This window comes from Neofelis nebulosa, chromosome X, assembly GCF_028018385.1.
Source record: "Neofelis nebulosa isolate mNeoNeb1 chromosome X, mNeoNeb1.pri, whole genome shotgun sequence".
NCBI lineage: Eukaryota > Metazoa > Chordata > Mammalia > Carnivora > Felidae > Neofelis > Neofelis nebulosa.
Window position 1 is genome coordinate 20,738,935 of NC_080800.1, and position 21,228 is coordinate 20,760,162.

General features: G+C 42.3%; 1 protein-coding gene across 18 annotated transcripts in view; it reads right to left on the minus strand.

Annotated features, from left to right (window-relative positions):
• PCYT1B (phosphate cytidylyltransferase 1B, choline) overlaps nt 1–21,228 on the minus strand; it is a 148,987-nt gene that overhangs the window by 43,350 nt on the left and 84,409 nt on the right. For 17 of the 18 annotated variants that reach the window (XM_058713662.1, XM_058713664.1, XM_058713661.1 and 14 more), the window contains 2 exons: nt 5,680–5,831; nt 2,641–2,719 (listed from right to left, as the gene is read on the minus strand). The exons of the other annotated variant lie outside the window; for it this stretch is intronic. In XM_058713662.1, coding sequence (XP_058569645.1) covers nt 2,641–2,719; nt 5,680–5,831 — 231 coding nt within the window. The remainder of the gene's footprint in view (nt 1–2,640; nt 2,720–5,679; nt 5,832–21,228) is intronic. 18 annotated transcript variants of the gene reach the window in all.

Genomic DNA, 21,228 nt, shown 5'->3' on the forward strand with positions numbered 1-21,228 from the left:
TGGGTGGTGAGTGTATAGCAGAGACTATTTTTCCATTACACATCTGCCCCCAAAAGCACCCATTATTTGTGATTTATATTCTCTTGCCTTTTATAAGACAGAGCAAGAAAAATGCAAATCCACAGGTATAATTTTAAAGATACTTCATTCAGATCATAGTCATTTTTGCAACAAGTCACATGGCAAACCCTTCCATCTTTCTCTGAGATTTTGTTGGGCTGTGGGCCTTTGGTGGTTCAGAGTAATTTAGTGCATATAGTCGGCATCTCCCTTCAATAAAGGGGTGAGGGACTCAGTAGCCATGATACCAATGGAAAGCAAACAAATTAGATGCAAAGGCTGATAAAATTCAGCCCCAAATCACCCCTTAATCTAAGTAATTTGAAAAACTCCACAAGATAGAGTACGTGCCCAAATTATCTAGGTAAATGGCCCTACGCCCTGTGTAGTGGGAAGAGCTCTTGCCAACAGAAGACGTCCATCTTAGCTAACTCCCCATCATACTCCATTAAAAACACCCTCTTGCTGGAGTGCCTGGCTGGCTCAGTCAGAGGAGCGTGTGACTCCTGATCTTGGGGTCGTGGGTTCAAGCCCCATGCCGGGTGTAGAGATTACTTAAATAAATAAAACTTTTTTGAGAAAGCACCCTGTTGCTTAGCCAGTATTGAACGAGCACTACAAATGTACCAGGGACTATGGGGGGATGTGAAGATGGATGAGACACAGCACAGACCATGGCACCTCATTCTAGGTAGGGATACCCACACGCACCTGGAGGGAGGGAGGGGGAGAGAGGAAGAGTGGGAGGGAGAGAGGGAGGTAAGGGGAGAGACAGAGAGAGGGAGGGGGGAGGAGGAGGGGGGACAGAGAGAGAGACAGAGAGAGAGAGAGAGAAACTATCAGGATGCCACCAGAAAGGAGCTGAAAAGAAGGTCCATTTGCAAAGAGTGTCCAAGGAAGGTAGCAGGAGGGTACTACTGCTGAATCATGCCCCAAGGAGACAGGGCATGTCAAGCACTAGGTCCTCAATGGGGCACGGAGTAGGCATAGGCGCTCAGAGCGAGGGCATGCCAAGGCCAGAGAAGAGCTGGAGCCAAGGCACTAAGTAGGGGTGTGTCTGGGCACGAGGACAGGCTCCGTGTGCCTGGAGTTTAGGGTCTGAGCAAGGCGGTGCAGAGCCCAGGCTGGCAAGATGCAGAGGCTGGGCAGGGCCAAGAGACCGAAACCCAGTAACAAAATCCGGGAGCAGTCAGAGATACTGAAGGAAATTAGAAGGTCCCACAAGTGTCCCAGAAGAAGGGGACAAGAGCACCCATGTGAGGAGAGGAGTCACAGCAGGGTTGTTATGTCCAGAAGACAGAGTCGAGGCCACTGGATTTGGTGGTCCAAAGGTCATGACCAAAGTGAGGAAGGATGGAACGTCAGTGAGAGCGCAGGCATCTGGGAATGACCGGGAGAGCACCTGCAGGTTGCCAGGAAGGGACTACCGACCCAGGATGTGACTGGAGATGGAGGGAGAGGGAGGGCAGAAGAAGGATTTGATTTGTTTTATTTGTTCTTGTTTGATTTATTTGTTTGAAGTTCTTACAGCCTTTCAAAGATTGTAAGCTGAGACGAAACTACTAGAGAGTGAAAACCCTGCATGGCAAAGAGAGGAAGAATGAATGAAACAGGCTCCACGGAAGGGAGAAGGTTGGTGCATATAAAGACGTCAGCCTGGGACACAAAACATACCCCTTTTCCTCAGGATGCAGGAGAGGAGGTGAAGAGGCGAGGAGTTGCAGGTAAATCAGGGCAGGAAGCGGGTAAATGTTATCAAGGAACATCGACAATCCCGACAATCCCGCGGAGGTTAGAAACCACAGACCTGTTATGATGCCCCAACAGTGATTTCCCTCAAGTCCTTAGCACCAAAGGAAAAGGAACACAGAAGGTGACGAAGGAATGAACCCCAGGGAGTCTGCAACGGACGGAAACCAGCCTCTCTCCAGCCCCCTAATAACTCCCTGGGGCAGACTAGAGTCCCTGAGTTTAAAAGAAACGCTTGGTGACAACTGGGACAACTTCCAAAGTGCAGGCACTGTGTCTGCCCTCCATGACACTGCTTAACAGTTTGGGGAAGGAAATACTTTACCTGATTTCTCAAATATTTACGCATTCTTTTTTTCCCCTCTGCCTGTGGTACCTGAGGATATTACTGTGATGTGATAGGATGACATAAGGCAGGACTGACTTTGGAGACAAGGAGTCCAAATTGTTAATTACCCCGTTATCTGTCTTCTTCTGGAAGGAATGCTCTCGTAAGTATAAAATCATTTCATTGTGGAGACTTAAATGTGAATGAGGAAAATGCCCTCTAAACAACAGGGTCCTATGGTTTCAGTCTGACGAACCCTAAAACTGAGCCTCAAACTAGAAGTTGAGTACTTCGGTGCTCAAGTTAATTCTTGTATAAATACCTAAATGATGTCTGTCCTCCGACTGAGCCTTAGCTCATGTCAGCAGAAGCTTGTAGAGGCTACTTGGCAGACATCTGAAATTCCGGTGCCTCCCATGTATGTGCTGCAAGCCCAGGGCAGAGGTCTCTGTTTAAACCTCAAGGTCATAGTGCAGTGGACAGGTGTGCATAGGGGAACTCACCGGCTTCTTTGATATGCTTGTAAACATCGTCAGAGCCGGCAGAAGAGTAGGGAATGTCATCATGGGCCACAAAGTCAATCTGTTGGAGACAGAGAAGAGTGACGTCACCACTAGGATGGATGTGCATGTCTGTGATTTGCACATGCCTTTTTTTTTTTTAACTTTTATTTATTTTTGAGAGACAGAGCGTGAGCGGAGGAAGGGCAGAGAGAGAGGGAGAGACAGAATCCAAAGCAGGCTCCAGGCTCCGAGCTGTCAGCCCAGAGCCCGACGCGGGGCTCGAACTCACAGACTGCGAGATCATGACCTGAGCCGAAGTCGGACGCTTAACTGACTGAGCCACCCAGGTGCCTCTGCACATGTCTTTTTGAGATCAAGCATTCGTAATAAAGCTATTGAAATAAGCAGTTTATAATGTGGATTTGAATCCTCGACTGAAAGGTCCTGACTGCCAAATGTCTCCTTTTCCAGGAAATAAAGCGAACGAGGTCGGTTTGTCTCCTCTACTGGTCCCTCTTTCTCTCTCCTCTGACAGGAGGTTTTGTTGCCCTTCTGTCCATCTGCCTTTAAGCTTTCTCCTTAGAGAATCCATTCGTTGTTCAGATTTTCCTCACCCCTGCTATGATGAGGGACCCAAAAAACCTCCATTTCTGGTCTCATGGATAGCAATAGGCCTTCACGCTTGAGTCGTGTTTTACGTGGGGAAAATGAATTCACACCTCTTTTCTTTTTTTTTTTTTTTTTTTTTTTATTTTATTTTTATTATTATTTTTTTTTATTTTATTTTTTTATTTTTATTTATTTATTTTTGGGACAGAGAGAGACAGAGCATGAATGGGGGAGGGGCAGAGAGAGAGGGAGACACAGAATCGGAAACAGGCTCCAGGCTCCGAGCCATCAGCCCAGAGCCTGACGCGGGGCTCGAACTCACGGACCGCGAGATCGTGACCTGGCTGAAGTCGGACGCTTAACCGACTGCGCCACCCAGGCGCCCCCACACCTCTTTTCTTATTTGATCTTCCTGACCACCTTGTTAGGCAGGTGGGGCACATGCTACTATTTCCGTTGGGACATAAGGCTGCTGCTGGTAGAAGACTTGTCAGATCTGCCTGAAGTCACCCTTTTCTATTTCACTGCCCTCTGCTGTCACTTTAAAATCAAGCTATTTGAAATTTAATTCCGCCTGAAAGCTAGTGTCCCCTTGCAGTGGAACCTCCATTTTCCCAGTTTACCTAGGTCCCAAACACCTCAGAGTCGGCCTTCTTCCCCCACATCCTTCGGTCTCCGTGACACATAGGTCACAAGACCCACGGGGGTGTGTGCGCGTGTCTGTGTGCACATGCGAACGTACATGCACGCGTGTGCACCCATCACGTCCTCCCCGCAGCTACTACACCCAATCCGGGGCCCTGTCACCTGGGTTACTGATACCAACCTACACCTGACCTTCCTCACCGCAGGCTCTCTCCCTTCCAAGCCATCCCTCCGTGACACGCTGGGGGTGGGGTACTTCCTTGGGAAACAGTTTTCTTTGGGTCATTCTGTCTCCTGCTCATCTTCACTGGCTCCCTGTTTCCTGCTCCACCCGGTGAAAACCTGTTGCCTGGCTGTCCAAGCCCTTTGCAACCAGGCTTCACTCCACCTCGAGGCGCAGTTTAGAACAGCAGTCTGATCTGCCTGTGCCGCCGCTTCCTAGCTAGGTAACTCTTGGGTTGGCTGTAAGGATGAAACCACGATTTCCCAACCTTGGTATCTGCAACGTTTTGAGGTGGACAGTTTTTTGAGGGGCGTCCCATAGGAAGCTTAGTAGCACCCGTGGCCTTTACCTGCTAGAGGCCGGTACCCGCCCCCCAGCGGTGACAGCCCAAAATGCCTCCAGACACCGCCAGACGTCCCTTGAGGGCAAACTTAAGTCCATTTGACAATCACTGGATTAAATGAAGTAATTACGTACAAGTGCTAAAAATCACCTGGGACACTCCTATTTAGTTCCTCTTCCTCTCCAATGACAACAAAGTCTCAGGGTAGCCGTGAGACTGAATGCGACTCACGTGGGAGCAAAGCCCTCAGCACGGTGCCTGGCACATGCTAAATAAGAGGTGGCAGCCCTCGCGCCCATCACTGGTACCCCCGGCACGCCTGGCACAAGTGGAATGTACAATAGATGCTTCATAAAAACGCGTTAGTGATTGCTGGAAGTAAATCGTATTGTAGTTTCTCCTTTTTCTTTTTATTCTTGCTGAGAAATTGTCTCCTCTGCTATTATCCATGCACATTTATCAGTGTTCTCTCTTCTACATCGTGAATTTAAAAATAGAAAAGAAAACTCTTAGAACAGCTTAATCTTGTTTTTTTTGTGTGCGGCTTATAAAAGGAAAGAATAGGGCCTAATGTGGAGCTGGTGGGGAGATTCAAAGCACATAATTTGATGCAGATCAAAAGAATTTCTCATGTTTTCAACTAATAAAAATCTTGTAGCAGTAGGAGTCTCAGGGTCACAAAATCACACATATAAAGTTCCTTCCTTAAAGGCTGACCCCTGCTCTTCTGGATACAGTGTGTGTTTATTTGTTCCGTGAAAAATGATGCCTGCGAATCTATAAGCATCAGTAGCGATGATGGTGGTGATAACGACAGTAACATTTTTGGAGCTCGGGCTAGGGGCCAGCCAGCGTTCAAAGGGTTTTACTTAGATGATCTCATTAGATTCTCAAAAGAGTCCCATGAGGGAAGTACGAACACTGCCCCCAGTTTACAGTTTAGGTAAGTTAGTTCAGTATCTTCCTCAAGGTCCCGCAGTTTGGAAGGGATAGAGGTCACACTTGAACATGGGTGGTCTAGCTCTAGCGCCCACAGTGAGGATGGAAGAGGACATCAGTCCCCAGGCTTGGGCAGAAGACAGGTGCTATGTCAAGTGACACCACATGATAGTTCCTGAAGCTACCTCTTCTAGCAAGTGGAAGCTTCTGGGCTTTCTGCAGGTAAGGTGCAGAGCCAGATTCCAATTCTGCTACTTAGAGAACACGGAAGAGGAAGCACCTTGTGTTTTTCCAGAAACTCTGGAGTGAGGGTCCATGGAGCATCTCTAATGACTTCGTCCACATAGCGACAGTGTCTGAGGGCTTCATATCTCTCTGCTTCGTTCATCACAGTGAAACCTTTGAATTTGTGGGTGAGGTCATCACTGCAAACTGAAACAGACAAATGTGTTAAAGGCTGCCACCTGGCCCAGGCCCTGCTGACAGCCATCCCGGTACACACAGGGCTTATTCAGCAAAACAAAAGGATCTCAGCCTTACTTGGTACATGACATAATCAAACTCAGTTTGTTGTTGTTGTTTTGGTTTTTTTTTTGTTTTTTTGTTTTTTGTTTTTTGTTTTTTTACAGGAACAAAGCATCAGGAAAGCGAAGCAAGCTGAAATCTACCAGCAACTGAGCTTTCCATTTGAGAGCTGATTTTGACTGCATTTTCTGCTGCAACTTTTATTAAAATCATTCTCCACGCTACCTAATGTGATTCTTGTATCTTTTATTTCCTTATCCCACAGCGAAAATTACTATTCGGGGAAAAAAAAAATGACCAAATGAACTGACAGAGAGCAACCAAGAGGCCTGAATTCTAGAAGGTTTAACAATCATTTCCAATTCTTTTACTAGATCATTGTACTTAATAACCCAAGTGCGATTCCTTACCATGCACTTGTGCCCGTACGTGCACGTGCACGCGCGCGCGCGCACACACACACTTCTGTTCTCTGGACTGAGGTCCAGTCACTACACATCAGGCCACATACTCAAGAATAGGAAGTCATAAAACAGAAGATCTGATCTAGAGGAATTCATCCTTCTAACGTTTCTTATCTTTCCTAGATCTCTGGTTCCTGAATCTCCACATGGGGGTTAAGATCATCCACTGTCAGCCTTAGAAAGGATTTTTTGAGGATTTACATGAAAGTGCATTGAAATAAACTGAACAAGAAAGATTACTCATGACCTTATCCATAATATTGGGGGTGGGGGGCGTTGGTGAGGAAAGGCAACTTTCCTGAGTTTTCCTCCATGTCAGGAAGAAATGTCACTGTGGGTTCAGTCCCTGTTCACCAATATCCCAGTGAAAGTCCTACAGCCATTCTATCCTGACCGCCCCTCAAGAGATTTTCTGTACACACAAAAAATTTATAAGATTTAAGTATGCAATACATGTTTTAAAAACAAAAATACAATTATTTCCTGGGAATCAAAGAACGACCTACAACCCGAACCCAATCTAGCCACAGAGTAAAGGCAGCCGTTGGCCACAGCCAGCATCCTGGGGAGACTTCTTATTGTAGCCTTCATGTGCTTGACCTCCAAACCATCCTCAAACCTGCTGCATCTGCATCCCGAGTGTGCCCAGAAGCCACATTCGTCTTACCACCTCCGGCACATTCACCTCCCCTCCTCTGGACTACTGCAGTGGCCTCCTAGCCAGGCTCTGGTCCCAGCCTTGCCCACCCCCAGCAGCTGTCCTCATCCACCGGAATGACCTTGAAACCTGCCCGACGGTCATTCTTGGGCTCAGAACCCTTCTCATCTCCCTCACAGTGAAAGGGAAACTCTTCCAGGGGCCCACAGGCCACCACGAGTTCCACACCTCAGCCCATTCCTTGCCTCCGTGCGGTTCCTGAAGCCACCAAGAATGCTCCTGCTCGGGTCAGGACCTTGCACTTTGTATCAAACCTGAAACAGTAGTGCTCCAAATATCCACAGAGCTCGCTCCCTCCCTGGCCTCAAGGCTTCCCAGCCATCCAACAGAAAGTGCCGTTTGGCAGTCGCCATCTTTTTCCCGCTTCACTTCTTGCCATGGCACTCCTCATCATGGAACTCTCTTATTTTATTGTTGATGTTCTTCTACTAATATATATGCTCCCCGAAGAAAGGGACTTTTCTTTGTTTCATTTTCTGATGGCCCATAGTGGGCTTTTAACAAGTATTTATTGAATGAATTAATAGTGCCTGAAATATACAGATGCTCAATTAATGTTTATTATAATTTAAAATAACAGATATTTATCTGTAGGCACATTTCAACAACATATATATATATATATATATATATATATATATAAAAGTTATATCTGGTTAAATATATATATATATATATATATATATATATATATATATATGAAATTAAGAGACTGGTGTATCTCTAGATACACGTGTATACCTACACATCCTTCCTGAGATGTATAGACATATATAGAATACAATATGGAAAACATTGTAGTGGTTTATGTGACCCAAACACCATCAACCATGTGGTGGGCTCAAAAACTTTGATGAACATCAGAGTTGCCTAAGGAACGTGCTAAATATAAAGATGCTTGGGTCCCACTCGCTGAGATTTTGATTCAGTGGGTGCTATGGTCTGAATGTCTCCCCACAAATTCATTTGTTAAAATCTTAACTTCCAAAGGTGATGATATTTAGGAGGTAGGCCTTTGGTGCTTAAGTCTTGAGGTTGGAACCCGCACGAATGGGATTAGTGCCCTTATAAAGGAGACTACAGATTGCTCCCTTAGAATGTTCGACCATGTGAGAAAACAGCAAGAAGGCAAGACCCATGAATCAGGAAGAGGGCCCTCACTAGAGGGACACCATGTTAGCACCTTGATCTTGGAGTTCCCAGCTTCCAGAACTGTGAGAAGTAAACTTGTGTTGTTTTTAAGCTAGCTAGTCTGGGTGTCTTGTTTAGGAGACCAAATGAACTAAGATACTGAGTCTAGAGTAGGGCCTAGGCAGCTCTATTTTTGACAAGCTTCAGGGATAATTCTGATGTATGCAACATTCAAAAGCCCCTGAAGCATGTTATGAACATCTTGAGTAAAGAACCCAGCCTGTTTTTGTTTTTTTTTTTTTTTTTTTTTTTTTTAACACTTATTCATTTTTGAAAGGCAGAGAGAGACAGAGCGCAAACGGGGGAGGGGCAGAGAGAGAGGGAGACACAGAAACAGAAGCAGGCTCCAGGCTCTGAGCTGTCAGCACAGAGCCCGACGCGGGGCTCGAACTCACGGACCATGAGATCATGGCCTGAGCCGAAGTCGGCCGCTTAACCGACTGAGCCACCCAGGCGCCCCAGCTGTTTTTGAATCACCCATCACTCCAGTTTGGGGGGGGTGGGTGGTGGGTGGCAGATAGTAGGGCCATGATGACTATGTTATACTGATTCATTGAATGCACTGATTTATGACTATAAATAGCAATTATTTATGGGCCAAGATACCCAATTTAAATATTGATCTAAGACTTCTTAAATATTCAGTTAGGACTTTATTAAAACACTACCTCAACAATCATACTGAACAGAAATGGATTTCAGATCCATCAATTTTCTATTTTAAACAACACAAAACTAGGCTGGGTCATATCCTCCCCGCGTTTTGAACCTGCACCTGAGCAATATGGTATAACTTCTAGATGACTGAAATAACAGCCTCCTGACAAAACACGAAGAAAACAAACAGGATGTTTATGTCAGTCCGGGGTCCTATTTTCATATCCCAGGAGTGACCTCAAGAAGCAGCTGAACATGCTGACCAGTTATTGTCTAAACATTAATTACGCCCAAAGCAGCACTGTTGTTCCTGAATCTTGGCAAATGCACACTGACAACCAGATGGAGACCTCTGAGCAGTGATGCTCCATGGATGAATTCACTGAGTTACGTGGGAGCTCGTACTGTAGCTAACCTATACTGGCAGCTCACTATGTTCAAAATGAAATATTACCAGTACTCTGTAGGAGAGAAAATTTAACATAAGGAATCAATCAACTTTGGAACCAAACAGACTTGGGTTCTAATCCCAGCTCTGCTCCTTGCTACAAGGAAAATCACTCAGTCTCTTAAGATTCCATCAACTGTCTTTAAAACATGGCAACGTTTTGAAAATTGAATATGATGATGTGAGGAGTAATGCTCAAAAACATTTGCCATTTTTTTAAGAGTAGTATGAAACCATTACTGTGGATATTCATTTGTGTTTGGGGCTATCTTCCTGTTCCCACTCCAAGCAGGTGTCCAGCCTCTTGGAAGAAACTCTCCCATGGAAGCTGTGAAGTTAAAGTTGCTGGTACACACGCCTGCCTTCCTGGCTGCTGTTTTCTCCAAGCCAGAAGTCCTTAGAGGAATTCTGTAAGCAAACAGACAAAGAGAGAGAAGATTCCTCCAAATGAGGAAGAGGCCAAAAGTCTGAGGATCCCACGAGCAGCAGGGGCTGGTGGCAGAGCCTCACGAGGGATGACGACACGGAGCCCCAGGCACTGGGATTCCATACACTGCAGGCTCAACAGTGCTGGGCTCGAGACTGGAAAGCCCTCTCTTGTTTCTGTAAACATTTTAACATCTCGTTGGACTCCGTAGAGGTGAAGAGGGCCCAGCAAGGACTGAGAGACTATTTCCCACCAGTCAGGCAAAGTGGAGTCTTAGCAGAGTATTTCATTTCAATTCAAGTACAAGACAGCATAAACCCAAGTCCATGGAGTTTTTATGTCTACTATAGTAGGAATAGTGTCACCATTATTATTTTTTTATTCCCCTCCAATGAGGTAGAAGTAGGCATTGGGTGACCCATATCCTTAAAAATTGTTTTAGGGAAAAAAATCTAATATAAATTTTAATTTCTTGACTTGTTTTTAAATGACACTAACTTTTTATTATTTAAGTGTTTATTCAAATTCTAGTTCACACTATAATATTAGTTTCAGGTGTACATTAGAGTGATTCAACAGTTCCATACAACACCCAGTGCTCATCAAGACAAGTGCCCTCCTTAATCCTCATCACCTATTTCACGCATCCCCCCACCCACCTCCCCTTTGGTAACCATCGGTTTGTTCTCTATAGTTAAGAATCTGTTTTTTGGTTCTCTCTCCCTCCCCTGACCCCCATGTTCATCTGTTTTGTTTCTCAAATTCCACATATGAGTGAAATCATATGGTATTTCTCTTCTCTGACTTATTTCACTTAGCGTAATACTGTCTGGCTCGATCCACGTTGTTGCAAACAGTAAGATTTCATTCTTTTTTATGGCTGAGTAATATTCCGTTGTTTGTATATACCACATCTTTATCCATTCATCAGTTGATGGACACTTGGGCCCTTTCCTTAATTTGGCTATTGTAGATAATGCTGCTATAAACATCAGGGTGCATGTATCTCTGTGAATTAGGATTTTTGTAATCTTTGAGAACAAAGCTAGTAGTGCGATTGTTGGAGCATAGGATAGTTCTATTTTTACTTTCTGAGGAAACTTCCTACTGTTTTCCAGAGTGGCTGCACCAATCTGCATTCCTACCAACAGTAGGAGAGGGTTCCCCTTTCTCTACCTCCCTGCCAACACCTGGTGTTTATTGTTAAATGATGTTACTTTCTTTTCATGTTTATTTTTGAGAGACAGAGAGAATGTACGAGCAGGGGAGTGGTGGGGACAGAGGATCTGAAGCAGGCTCTGCACTGACAGCAGAGAATCCAACGCAGGGCTCGAACTCATGAACCATGAGATCATGACCTGAGCCAAACCCAAGAGTTGGGCGTTTAACTGACTGAGCCACCCAGGCACCCCATGTTAGCAGTTAAATTAAAAAGAAAAAAGGGCTTTACAATTGGTAGTTTCAATTCGCTAAAATAATGTCAACAAGGTAAGCTTACATAAATGAAATTTCAAAGTATTACTGGTCATAATGCTTACAAAATTAGAAATCCAAGTATTATAATCATTGTACAAAACCATGGCATTTTGTGTCTGTTAGTGCCTGAGGTTGAGAAATAGATTGTAGTACTACCACTTATCACAGTTTCTGGTCTTTGAATCAATTATTTCTACCAAATACCAAGTATTATGCCGCCTTTCTGTGCACTCACCCTGACCAGAGTGGTTTCATGAGCAAAGCCCATGCTCCACCCAGGGGAGCCCCTACAACAAACCTACCCATAGATGTCAGAGGCCCCACAATTAATATAGCACGTTCTTTCAATTCACCCTAAGCATTTTATTTGCTGACTACACACATCACTGCAAGGGCCAGTCTTTCAACCAACAACATAAAACACCTATTTGTAAAAGACTCCCTAACTTTCCTCAGTACAGAATTGTCTGCCATTAAGGTGGTTTGTGACACTCAAGATAGTCTAAAAGTAATGGTCTTCAAACTAGGACACACATACTCCTGGGGATACACAAAGACTTTTCAAATGATATCCAAACACAAGAGGCTTTAAAGGACTCAATTTTCAGATCCTCAACTTCCAAGGGTATACTTTCTTAAAATTCATGGTCCCAGAGAAAGCCTCTGTGTCCAAAACCACCCTTACTCCACTATGCAAAAGGAAGACACCATCCGAATCTTACTCTGTGGCATGGCAAGGGGCAGGGGGTTAAGGCTTCAGGCCAAACCGAAGGGAAAGCTTGCTTAATGACTACTGCAAACACCATGAACCTCTAAAAGCTTCCTGTCCTAAAACATTTCTGTTACAGGTAAAGCCGGGTGTTACAAACTCATTATGGGAGAGTAAGGAATAATGCCAACTGTTGCCTAACAACTTTGCATTTTCATTCCCGTAACTATTGTCAAAGGACATAAGGATCTTGAGCGATAAGACCCAGGAATTCAAAGCAAAAGGAGCAATGGAAAGAAATACTGAATGCTAAAATGGCTTTTTCATATGGTGAAGGGTAAGCATTTCCCCGGCTATTCTCAGCACTCACGGTGAGTCCCGGAAACGCCTTCTCTCTTTTAGTTCAAAGTAAGCATTTTTGCCAGCTATTCACTTCAAAATCAACTCCACAAGGCAAAGCTGCACAGGCTGATACTGCTGCATTTTAGAAATGTAGCTGGAATATTTTCTAGAATTATCATTTTTTTCAAAATACATTGGAATAAACATGTAGATAAAACATTTACATGCTTTTTTTCATATTTCATATGCATGCATTTTAAAAGGAAGTTAAAATCTATTTTATCAGATCACATTATAAAATATTTATTCCATTTACAGATAATGCTTACCCTATTTCTTCTTCTAAAAGGCGTATTATTTTATACCTTCTCCTACACAAAATATCTACTGCCAATTTATTTTTTTAGTAGTATATTCCTTTTTCTATTCTTAAATACATAGAAGTATGTATACCCATGGTGTCTAATAAAGATAGGTCATTTCTGATTTTTACATTTGATTTTATTTAATTTTTCCCAAAAGTCAAACACCAGAGTTTAAGTACACACACACACACACACACACACACACACACACACACCGGTAGAGAAGGAATAACAGGTCTTTTTACCATACGTCTCTCCTTATGAATATGGTATTATTTTACTTATAAATTACACTGCATCACTATAAATTAAGCATAGTGATTTGTTGTCTTGTTTGTAACTTATTATATTAGAGCTATATCATTTTAATCTTGACTGATTCTATTTTATACAATGCATTTTATAATGTATTTCTCAGTGTTTTTTATAAGACTTCCAGAAATACATTAACATATTTGAATTGAAAAGACTTTTTCTTAGTTTCTAGGTTTTTGGCAGGTTTGACAGTGAGGACTAGCTTGGTTACTTAGGTTAGATGGTGTTTTCTGCAGATTTAGTAAACAAAAACCACAGCCCCAAGGTTTTTTAGGTTTTTTCTAAGTTTTAAGAAAATGATAAAACCATTTTATCAAAGATTAGTGGATTGACAACAGTGTAATGAAATTACCAATATTTCCATTTCCCCAACCCTTTCTCAGTGTATCTGGTTAAATAAGTTGCTTTCAAGTAAAAGAGTAAAGGTTAGAAATAAGAACCATTTGGTAAGTCTTGGTAAAGCCTTTTTGTTATACTTCCCAGAAAAAAAGAAAGCCACTGATTCTAATACCTTGGAACACATCTTCCTGTGGGTTGGGTCATTTCTAATCCACTGCTTGCCTCAAATTCCGAAGAGAACCTTAATAAATTGTCACTTGATAGACCATTACAATTATTTTGTTGACAACAATAAATTCTTTTTGTGATACAAGGCAAATAATTCAGGAGTTCAAAGACCGAGTGGCATCACTCTAACAGATTTCTTCCATTCCTGTCTAAATATTTGTGTAAACAAAATACTTCAGCACTGATATCTATAATAAGGAAAAATAGGAATAAAATCAATGTTAAACCCTGTCTCATTCTAGCAGTGATATATTCATCCACAAATCACAAAATCCCAATCATTTCATTTAAATGTTAGAGAACAGTGAACAGGAAAAATTCCAAAGAAAAACAATCTCAGGGCAAGCTAGAGGGAAAAAGCACCTTAGCTATAGACGAACAAGGATAAAAATTACAATAATGTCTCCACAGAAACAATGCAAGCAAGAGGAGAATGGAGTGAAATATTCCGTGTTGAGAGAAAAACTCCAACCAACCTAGAATTCTGCACCCTGTAAAATTATCCTTCAAAAGAGAAGAAATAAAGACCTCCTCAGACAAACAAAAATCGAGGGAATTTGTTGCGAGTAGACCTGCCTTGCAAGCAATGTTTTAAAAATTTCTTCTTTAAAATAAAAGTTATTTAGGGGCGCCTGGGTGGCGCAGTCGGTTAAGCGTCCGACTTCAGCCAGGTCACGATCTCGCGGTCCGTGAGTTCAAGCCCCGCGTCAGGCTCTGGGCTGATGGCTCGGAGCCTGGAGCCTGTTTCCGATTCTGTGTCTCCCTCTCTCTCTGCCCCTCCCCCGTTCATGCTCTGTCTCTCTCTGTCCCAAAAATAAAATTAAAAACGTTGAAAAAAAAAAAAATTTAAAAAAAAAAAAAAAAAAGAAAAAATAAAATAAAAGTTATTTAGGGATAAAGAAAATGATGTAGGTCAGCAATTCAAATCTACATAAAGAAAGGAGAAGCATTCAAGAACCAATAAGGTAAGAGCAAACATTTCATTTCTCTTATTCTTAATTCATCTGATAACAGTTTGTTCAAAATAATAACCACAACAATATATTCAGTTACGAATGAATGACTGTAATGATACAAGGAATGAGAGGGAGGGGTAAGAAATATTCTGTTTTTATAAGGTACTTGCACTACTAGTAAAATGTTGTTTGAAAGTGGACTTGGGTTAGTTTAGACTATAAATTACAAACTCTAGGGCAACCACTAAAAAAGTGAAAAAAGAAGTGTAATTGATATGCTAAGAAAGGAGAGAAAATGCAATCATATTAAATGCTCAATTAAAACCACAAAAGGCAGGGGCACCTGGGTGGCTCAGTTGGTTGGGCTTCCTACTTCAGGTCAGGTCATGATCAGGTCAGTGGGTTCAAGCCCCGTGTCATGTTCTGTGCTGACAGCACAGAGCCTGGAGCCTGTATCAGATTCTGTGTCTCCCTCTCTCGCTCTCTGCCCCTCCCCCACTCATGCTCTGTCTCTGACTCTCAAAAATGAATAAATGTTAAAAATAAATCTTAGGGGCGCCTGGGTGGCGCAGTCAGTTAAGCGTCCGACTTCAGCCGGGTCACGATCTCGCGGTCCGTGAGTTCGAGCCCCGCGTCGGGCTCTGGGCTGATGGCTCAGAGCCTGGAGCCTGCTTCTGATTCTGTGTCTCCCTCTCTCTCTGCCCCTCCACCGTTCATGCTCTGTCTCTCTCTGTCCCAAAAATAAAAAAAATAAAAAAATAAAAAAACTTTGAAAAATAAATTTTAAACCAGGCAGAGGCTCCTGGGTGGCTCAGTCAGTTAAGCGTCCGACTTCGGCTCAGGTCATGATCTTGCAGTTCATGAGTTTGAGCCCCGCATCAGGCTCTGTGCTGCCTGCTTCGGATTCTGTGTCTCCCTCTCTCTCTGCCCCTTGCCCAATCATGGTCTCTGTCTCTGTCTCTCTCAAAAATAAATAACATTAAAAAAAACACAAAAGGCAGAACAAGTGTCAAAGACGGAAGCAGAAACAAAACACAAAGGCAACAAATAGAAAACAAAAAATATTGTATATATTAAACCAACTATTTAAATAATCACTTGGAACATGTACAGTCTACATTTATCAATTATAAGACAGAGATTGTAGATCAAAAGATAAGACCCAACTGTACATTGTCTGTAAGAAACCCACTTTAAATATGAAAACATAGGGGCGCCTGGGTGGCTCAGTCGGTTAAGCGTCCGACTTCAGCTCAGGTCACGATCTCGCAGTCCGTGAGTTCGAGCCCCGTGTCGGGCTCTGGGCTGAAGGCTCAGAGCCTGGAGCCTGCTTCCGATTCTGTGTCTCTCTCTCTCTCTGCCCCTCCCCCATTCATGCTCTGTCTCTCTCTGTCTCAAAAATAAACGTTAAAAATTTAAAATAAATAAGTATGAAAACATATATGTTAAAGGTAAAGGAATCAAGAAAGATACAGCATGCTAACGCTAATCAAAAAAAGTGGAAACAGGGGCGCCTAAGTGGCTCAGTCGGTTAAGCGTTAGACTCTTGACTTGGGCTCAGGTCATGATTGCACAGTTCATGAGTTCAAGCCCTGCAGTGGCTCAGCACTGTCAGCACAGCGCTCTCTCGCTTGCTCTCTCTCTCTCTCTCTCTCTCTCTACCCCTCCGCCACTTGCACTTTCGCTCTCCCTCTCAAAATGAATACATAAACTTAAAAAAAATGGAAATACTGTTTGAGTACGTCCTTTTAAAAAAAGGTGAAAATAGCTACATCAACTTCAGACAGAGTAGACTCTAGAGCAAGGAAAGTTATCAAGAAGGGAGGAGCATTATATAATGATAAAAGTGTCAATAATCCATGAAGACATAGAAACCTTTAATGTGTATGTGCCTAGCAACCGAGAGTCAAAATATATGAGGCAAAAACTGAGAGAAATGCAAGGAAACACAGATGAATCCACTATAAGAGTTGGAAATTTTAATACCCTCTATGAGAAATGGAAAGACCTAGCAGGCAGAAAATGAACAAGGACATAGCTTAAGTCAACAGCACCGTCGATCAGCTGAATAAAATTAATACTACAGACTACTTCATCCAACCACAGCAGAATACACATCGTTCTCAAGCTCACATGGAGCATTCACCAAAACAGACAACATTATGGGCCATAAAACATACCATAACACATTTATAAGAATAGAAATCAGGGGCACCTGGGTGGCTCAGTTGGGTGAGCATCTGACTTTGGCCCAGGTCATGATCTCATGGTTCGTGGCTTTGAGTCCCCCATTGGGCTCACTGCTGTCAGCACGGAGCCCACTTCAGATCCCCTGTCTCTTTCTCTCTCTGCCCCTCCCCCCTCTCAAAAATAAGTAAACATTAAAAAAAAGAATAGAAGGCATACAATGTCTGCTCTCAGACCACAATGGAATTACGTTAGATATCAATAATGAAAACATAGGTGGAAAATCCCAAAATACTTGGAGATTAAATAGAACACTTTTTTTTTGATGCTTATTTTTATTTTTGAGAGATAGAGACAGAGCATGAGTGGGGGAGGGGCAGAGAGAGAGGAAGACACAAACTCCAAAAGCAGGCTCCAGGCTCTGAGCTGTCAGCGCAGAGCCCTACGTGGGGCTCAAACTCACGGAGATCACGTGAGATCATGACCTGAGCCGAAGTTGGACACTTAACCGACTGAGCCACCCAGGCGCCTCTAAATAACACACTTCTAAATAACATGGGTAAAAAAATAAATCTCAACGGAAGTAATTAAATATTTTGAAGTAAACAAAAATGAAAACACAGCTTATCAAAATGTGTGGAATTCAGGGGAAAAAGCTTAGAGGGAGATTTTTAGCATTAAGTGCATATATTAGAAAAAAATAAAGTGTAAAAAGCCTAGATATCTAAGGTCAATAATCTAAGATTCCACCTTAGGAAACTAGAAAAAGAAGAGCAACTTAAATCCAGAGTAAGCTTAAGAAATAATAAAAATCAGAACAGAAACTAATGAAATAGACAACAGGAATCAATAGAGAAAATCAATGAACCCAAAAGCTAGTTCTTTCGAAAAATGAATAAAATTTATAAGCCTCTGGTTAAGCTACGAAAAAAAGAGAGAACACAAATTACTAATATAGGATATTAAAGAGGGGACATTTTTGCAAATCTTGTGGCCAGTGAAAGGATAATACAGGACTATTATGAACAACTCTGTGCCCACGAATTTGGTAACCTACACGAAATGGACCAATTCCTTGAAAGACACAAGCTGTCAAAATTCATACTACAAGAAATACACAATCTGAATAGGCCTATATCTATTAAAAAATTGCATCAATATCTAATAACCTTCCAAAAGAGAAACCACCAGGCCCAGATGGGTTCACTGGTGAATTCTACCAGACACTTAAGGAATAAACTATAGCAATTCTCTACAATCTCTTCCAGAAGACAGAAGCAGAGGGAATACCTCCTAACTCATTCAATGAGGCCAGTATTAACCTAATACCAAAATGAAACAAAGACACTGCAAGAAAAGAAAACTCAGACCAAGTTCTCTCATGAACATAGATGCACAACTCTTCAACAAAAAACATCAAATCCAACAATGCGTCAAAAGAATTATATACCATGACCATGAAAAGACCATCTCTTTTCAACAAATGGTGATAAAAAAAAACCTGGACACCCACAGGCAAAACAAAATTACTCTAGACACAAATCTTATACTCTTCACAAAAATTAACTCAAAATGGTTCATAGATTTAAATGTAAAATGCAGAAGTATAAAACTCCTAGCAGAAAAGCTAGACGACTTCGGGTATGGCAGTAATTTTTTATATACAACATCAGAGACATAATTGGTAAACTGGACTTAGTTAAAATTAAAAACTGTGGCTCTGTGAAAGACAATGTCAAGGAAATGAGAAGACAGAACACAAACTGAGAGAAAATATTTGGAAGAGATAAAGGACTGCTGTCCAAACTATACAAGGAGAACTTAAAACCCAACAATAAGAAAATGAACAACCAGATTAAAAAATGACAGAAGATCTGAACACACACCTCACTAAAGAAGATACACAGATGGCAAGTAAGCATATAAAAAGATGTTCAACATATGTCACCAAGGATTGCCAAATAAGACAACAATGAGATACCACTACCTACCTATTAAAGTGGCCAAAATGCAAAACATCAACACCATCAAATGCTGGTAAGGATATGGAGAAATGGCAATTATCATGCACCTGCTTCAGGAAATGCAACATGGTACAGCCACTTTGGAACAGTTTGGCACTTTCTTACAAAACTTAACACACTCTTAACATACAATCCAGCAATAATGCTCCTGGGCAAAGAAGTTGAAAACCTATGTCAACGTACAAATTTGCACATGGGTGTTTATAGCAGCTTTATTCATAATTGCCAAAACTTGGGAGCAATTAAGGTGACCTTCAGTAAGTAAATGGATCAACTGTGGTACATCCAGACACTGAAGTATTATTCAGCAGTACAAAGAAGTGAACTAACAAGCCATGAAATACATGGAGGAACTTTAAATGCATATTACTATGGGCACTGAGGAGGGCACTTGTTGGGATGAGCAGGGGGTACTGTACGGAAACCAATTTGTCAATAAATTATATTAAAACTAACTAATTAAATAAATGCATATTACTAAGTGAGAAAAAAGCCAAGCTGACAAAGGTACATAGTGTATACTTCCAATTATATGGCATTCTGGAAAAAAACAAACTATACAGATGGTAAGAAGTGGTTGCCATGGGCCGGGAGGAGAGAAGGATGAATAGGCAGAGCACAGGGAATTTTTAGGGCAGTAAAACTAATTTTGTACAGTATCACAACGGTGGATACACGTCATTATACATTTGCCAAAACCCACAGAGTGTACAATACCCAGAGTGAAGTCTAATGTAAACTATGGACTTTGCTTGATAATGGCGTGTCAAAGTGGGTTCCGTGGACTGTAACAAATGTTTCGCTCTGGTGGGGGATGTTGACAGTGGTGGAGGCTATGCATGTTGGGCTATATGGGAATTCCCTGTACTTGCTGCTCAATTTTGCTGTGAACGTGAAACTTCCCTTAAAAAAAGTTTATTGATTTTTGAAAATGTCAATATTGATAAGATTACAGAAATTATATCTTTCACAAGTATTTAAACTTAGGACAGAGTATTTTAGATGTCAACTTACAAATTTGCAAGAAAAGGGGCGCCTGAGTGGCTCAGTCGGTTGAGTGTCCGACTCCGGCTCAGGTCATGATCTCGCGGTCCGTGAGTTCTAGCCCCACGTCGGGCTCTGTGCTGACAGCTCAGAGCCTGGAGCCTGCTTCGGATTCTGTGTCTCCCTCTCTCTCTTCCCCTGCCCTGCTTGCACTCTGTCTCTCTGTCTCTCTGTCTCTCTGTCTCTCTCTCTCTCAAAAATCAATATAACATTTTTAAAAAATTTGTTTTTAATTTGCGAGAAGGTATATAGTTTTTCAAAATTCTTTTAGGGTTTGTGGGGAACAAAGTGTGAAGACTCCTAGTCTAAGACAATGGTTTTCAACAAGGGCCTCATCATCCCCTATGAAGCCATTTCTGGAAATTTATGGGGCATCTTTCGTGGTCACAGTGGCTGAAGACAGTTACTGGCATTTAGTGGGAAGAGCGCCAATGAAGCTAAACATCTTGCAAGGGGTGGAGCAGCTCCAGAGGAGATTTTTACCACAACACGCAGGATTTGTGAGTGTCCATGCATAATTATTTTAAGTCATTTGAGTCTAGAACTTTGTTTTACATATAATCACACAGTATTTCTGGAATAGCTGTGATAGAGGCTGAATTTTGGAGGAAGACAACTACCACACACAAAGGGAGACTATACTTTCTCTCATCCACACTTTTACCAAAATGTGTTTGCCATGGCAATGCCACTCATGGTGACCGAGCTCCGATACCACACACCCCTCTATCACCTTTAACATGATCACCTAGAGCCATGGCTAGCGTTCCCACATGTGACCCACATCTAACCACCTCCAAACTTGGGTCACCAAAACACTGCAGAGGTCTCCCAGGGGCCTCAGCAGCATCGGACCATACTCCGGATGGTAGCGTTCTTTCCAGAAATGGCTTTCCACTCAAGATAAAAAGAAATGAAGAAGAGATGGGTTCTCTGCCTGCCTTGGGTTTCCTCTGCATGTCCAGTAATCATTGCCTTTTATCATCTCTTCCTTCTGGAAAGAACTCCATTCAATAACCACGTGCTCACCATCCTCAGTAAAATGCGCAGAAAGGTGCCCCTCAAATATCCAAAAGGTAGTCTTAAACTTAGAGAAGGTAACAAAATATTTTTTAAAAAGAGAGGCACGGTCTCTTACCAGCACCTTTTCCTTCACTGTACAGGCGTGAGGGTTGATGGTGCCTAATTCATGTAATGGCATAAAATCTGATCACAATGAAAGGATATGGTGCTTCCAGAAGCTACAAGGTGAGATACAGGTCTCCCTAGTCAGCCACTATTCCTTTTACCCAAACTGAAATCAGTAGGCATTCTGGAGGGGGGAAATTTCAATCCACGTCTAACCATTCTTCTTGCAGAAGCTTATGAACTAACTCATTTCCTTCACTGTGAACTAGGATCACCCAGGCATATC